Consider the following 2,403-nt stretch of genomic DNA (forward strand, 5'->3'; position numbering starts at 1 on the left):
GGCTCCGGTGGGGGAGCGGCGGCACCGGCCAGCGGGGGCTGCCCCGTTCCCTCCCGGGGCCGGACCCCCCGGCTCTCTGCCGGGACCCAGGGGGCAGCGGCTGCAGCTCGGCCTGTGGGGCTGGGGGTCCCCGGCAGCTCCCCGTTTGCACCGCTGGATCAGCCCCTGCTTGAACCGTGACCTGGTGACCGGCCGTGGGGGCTCCGCACGCCATGTCTCCCACCCAGGACCTGGGCGAGACTGGGACCCGGCGGGGCTGGGGGTCTCCCGGGGCGGCCGGTGACCCCTCCTGCGGCCGGGTCGCCTCCTCCCGGCACAGGCGCCGGCTGGTTTCTTCGCCCCAGCTCTCCTGGAGCGGCTGCCGGCAGGACGGACCCCTCCTCTGCTGGAGCCAGAGAGAGCTCAGACTGGTGAGTGTGGGACCTGCTGCTGGGGCGAACTGGTTTCCACTGGGGTTCAGCCCTTGGGGCCTGCCTGGCGTCACCCTTGGCATGGTGAGGGCCCAGGGGCGGCTCTGGGCCCTGCGTGAAGCCCTGCTTTGACTGAAAACCTTCTTTTTCAGCTCAAAACGCGCTGCGGTGGGAGCAGAGGCCGCTCCAGGGACCCACACCGGCTCCCGCAGCCCCATCAGTGAGATGGTGAAGCCGACCTGGCTGGGAACGGGGAACGACGGCCATCCCGCTGCTGCCGGCCCATGCGGTGCCGCATGGTGAAGGCTCATCCCGACGCCTGGGCGAGGAGCACGGCCCCGAGGGGGACACCAGCGGGGAGGACGTGCCCGGTGAGGTGAGTGTCCCGAGGCAGCAACCAAGCAGAGCTGTGCGGTGGGACCGGGGCGCTCGGCTCCCGGGGCCAGCTGGGCCTGGGGGATCTCCAGTGCCGGGCTGGGTCCCTGGGGATGGAGGGCAGGTGGGGGTCCTGTCCCCGGCCATGGGAGTGGGGTCACGGGGGCTGCCAGGACCGAGCGGGTGCGAGGGAGCTGTGCCTGGCCGGAGCTCGGGGAGTGGTTTTGTGCTTGGTGCATGTTGGCTTTGCCCCTCGTCCTGCTGGCCGAGGGATGGGGAGGGTGGGTGCCTTTGGGGGGAAGGAGGGGTCCCGGTGCACATCCCTCAGGTTGTTCAACCTCGATAGTTGTTCCCCCGTGGCTGTTTGTGGGTGCAGGGGGACCCTGGGGAGGCCCACGGTTCCTGTTCCCGCAACCCACCCCGAGCCAGGGCCAGGCAGGTCGGTGCTGTGCATTTGGGGGGGCAGGAGCGGGTGCTGCTCGGGTCAGGCCCAGACCCCACTGGCACTGGTGTGGTGCTAGCCCCAGCCCCAGGCCTGACGGTTGTTGGTCTGTGCCGCCGCTGCTGCATGGGGTACTGGGGGTTTTCAGCCAGTTCCTGGCTCTTGCCCACTCTCCTGGGGAAAAGTTTCTGGGGTCCTGTCCCCGTCTCTCCCTCCCCTCCCCTCGTGGGTGTGTAGCACCAGCGAGACACTGCCGAAAGCCCCGGCGAGGGGCCAGGCAGAGCTGCCCGTGCCCGGGAGGCAGCAGGTTTGCAGGGGCAGCAGCTCGGGGGCTCTTTGGTCTCGGCTGTGCTGCCAGGAGCTGATTGTCCCACATCTCTCCCTGCGCAGGGACGGACACAGGAGCCCCAGGAAGAAGCTGGGCTGCCTGCGCAGCTCCAGCTCAGTGGGGCTTCAGGTCAGTTGTTTGGGCCCCCATATGTTTTCCTTTCTTTATTGGTTTGGGCTCCTGTTTGTTTGCAGGTTCAGTTCCAGGATGGCTCCAGTTCGTTTCTGCTCTGGTTTCAGATCCAGCACATTTGTGGCTCCAGCTGGGTTGTTTCTGTCCCATGTTGGCTCCCCCCTATTTTCAGCTCCAGCTCTGGCTCGTTCGCACCCTCAGCTCATTTGTTTCTGCCTCCATTCATTTCAGGCCCAGCTCCCTCTTCAGGCTGGTTGTTTCTGCCCCAGCTCATGGATGGCTCTGCCTTGTGTTCCAGCTCCAGTTCATCTGCGGCTTCAGCTCATTTGTTTCTGCCCTGGCTCATGGATGGCTCCAGCTTGTTATAGACTCCAGTTGGTTTCAGCTCCAGCTCGTGCTTGTTAAAACGATCTTGGCTTTTGGCAAGGTCGTAAATCAATCACTGTCATGACTTGAATATGAATATTAAATGTCATAAACTGTACAGGCAGTGACTCGTGTTTATTGTTCAATCACTGGTCCGGGGGTGGGACACCCCTTGAACAAAGAGTTGGAAACCGACAGTGAAAAGCACCTTTTCGCCCAGAGACTATCTCAGACGTTTAATTCGGCCTGGTGCATGCCAGCCTCCCAAGCTTTGGGGACCAACGCGACCGGACCCCCACCTCCAGTGGGGGTCCACGCACCCTGCCCACCCCCTGCCCAACACCTCCCCC

At 64.8% G+C, this 2,403-nt stretch overlaps 1 protein-coding gene across 1 annotated transcript in view; it reads left to right on the forward strand.

Annotated features, from left to right (window-relative positions):
- The first annotated feature begins 212 nt into the window (after positions 1-212).
- Positions 213-2,403, forward strand: part of DCTN6 (dynactin 6) — an 8,360-nt gene continuing 6,169 nt past the window's right edge. Inside the window, exon 1 of the mRNA XM_010575601.1 lies at positions 213-410. Within this exon, the coding sequence (XP_010573903.1) occupies positions 213-410 (198 nt within the window). The remainder of the gene's footprint in view (positions 411-2,403) is intronic.

Source organism: Haliaeetus leucocephalus, unplaced genomic scaffold, assembly GCF_000737465.1.
Source record: "Haliaeetus leucocephalus isolate CR32 unplaced genomic scaffold, Haliaeetus_leucocephalus-4.0 Scaffold484, whole genome shotgun sequence".
NCBI classification, from domain to species: domain Eukaryota; kingdom Metazoa; phylum Chordata; class Aves; order Accipitriformes; family Accipitridae; genus Haliaeetus; species Haliaeetus leucocephalus.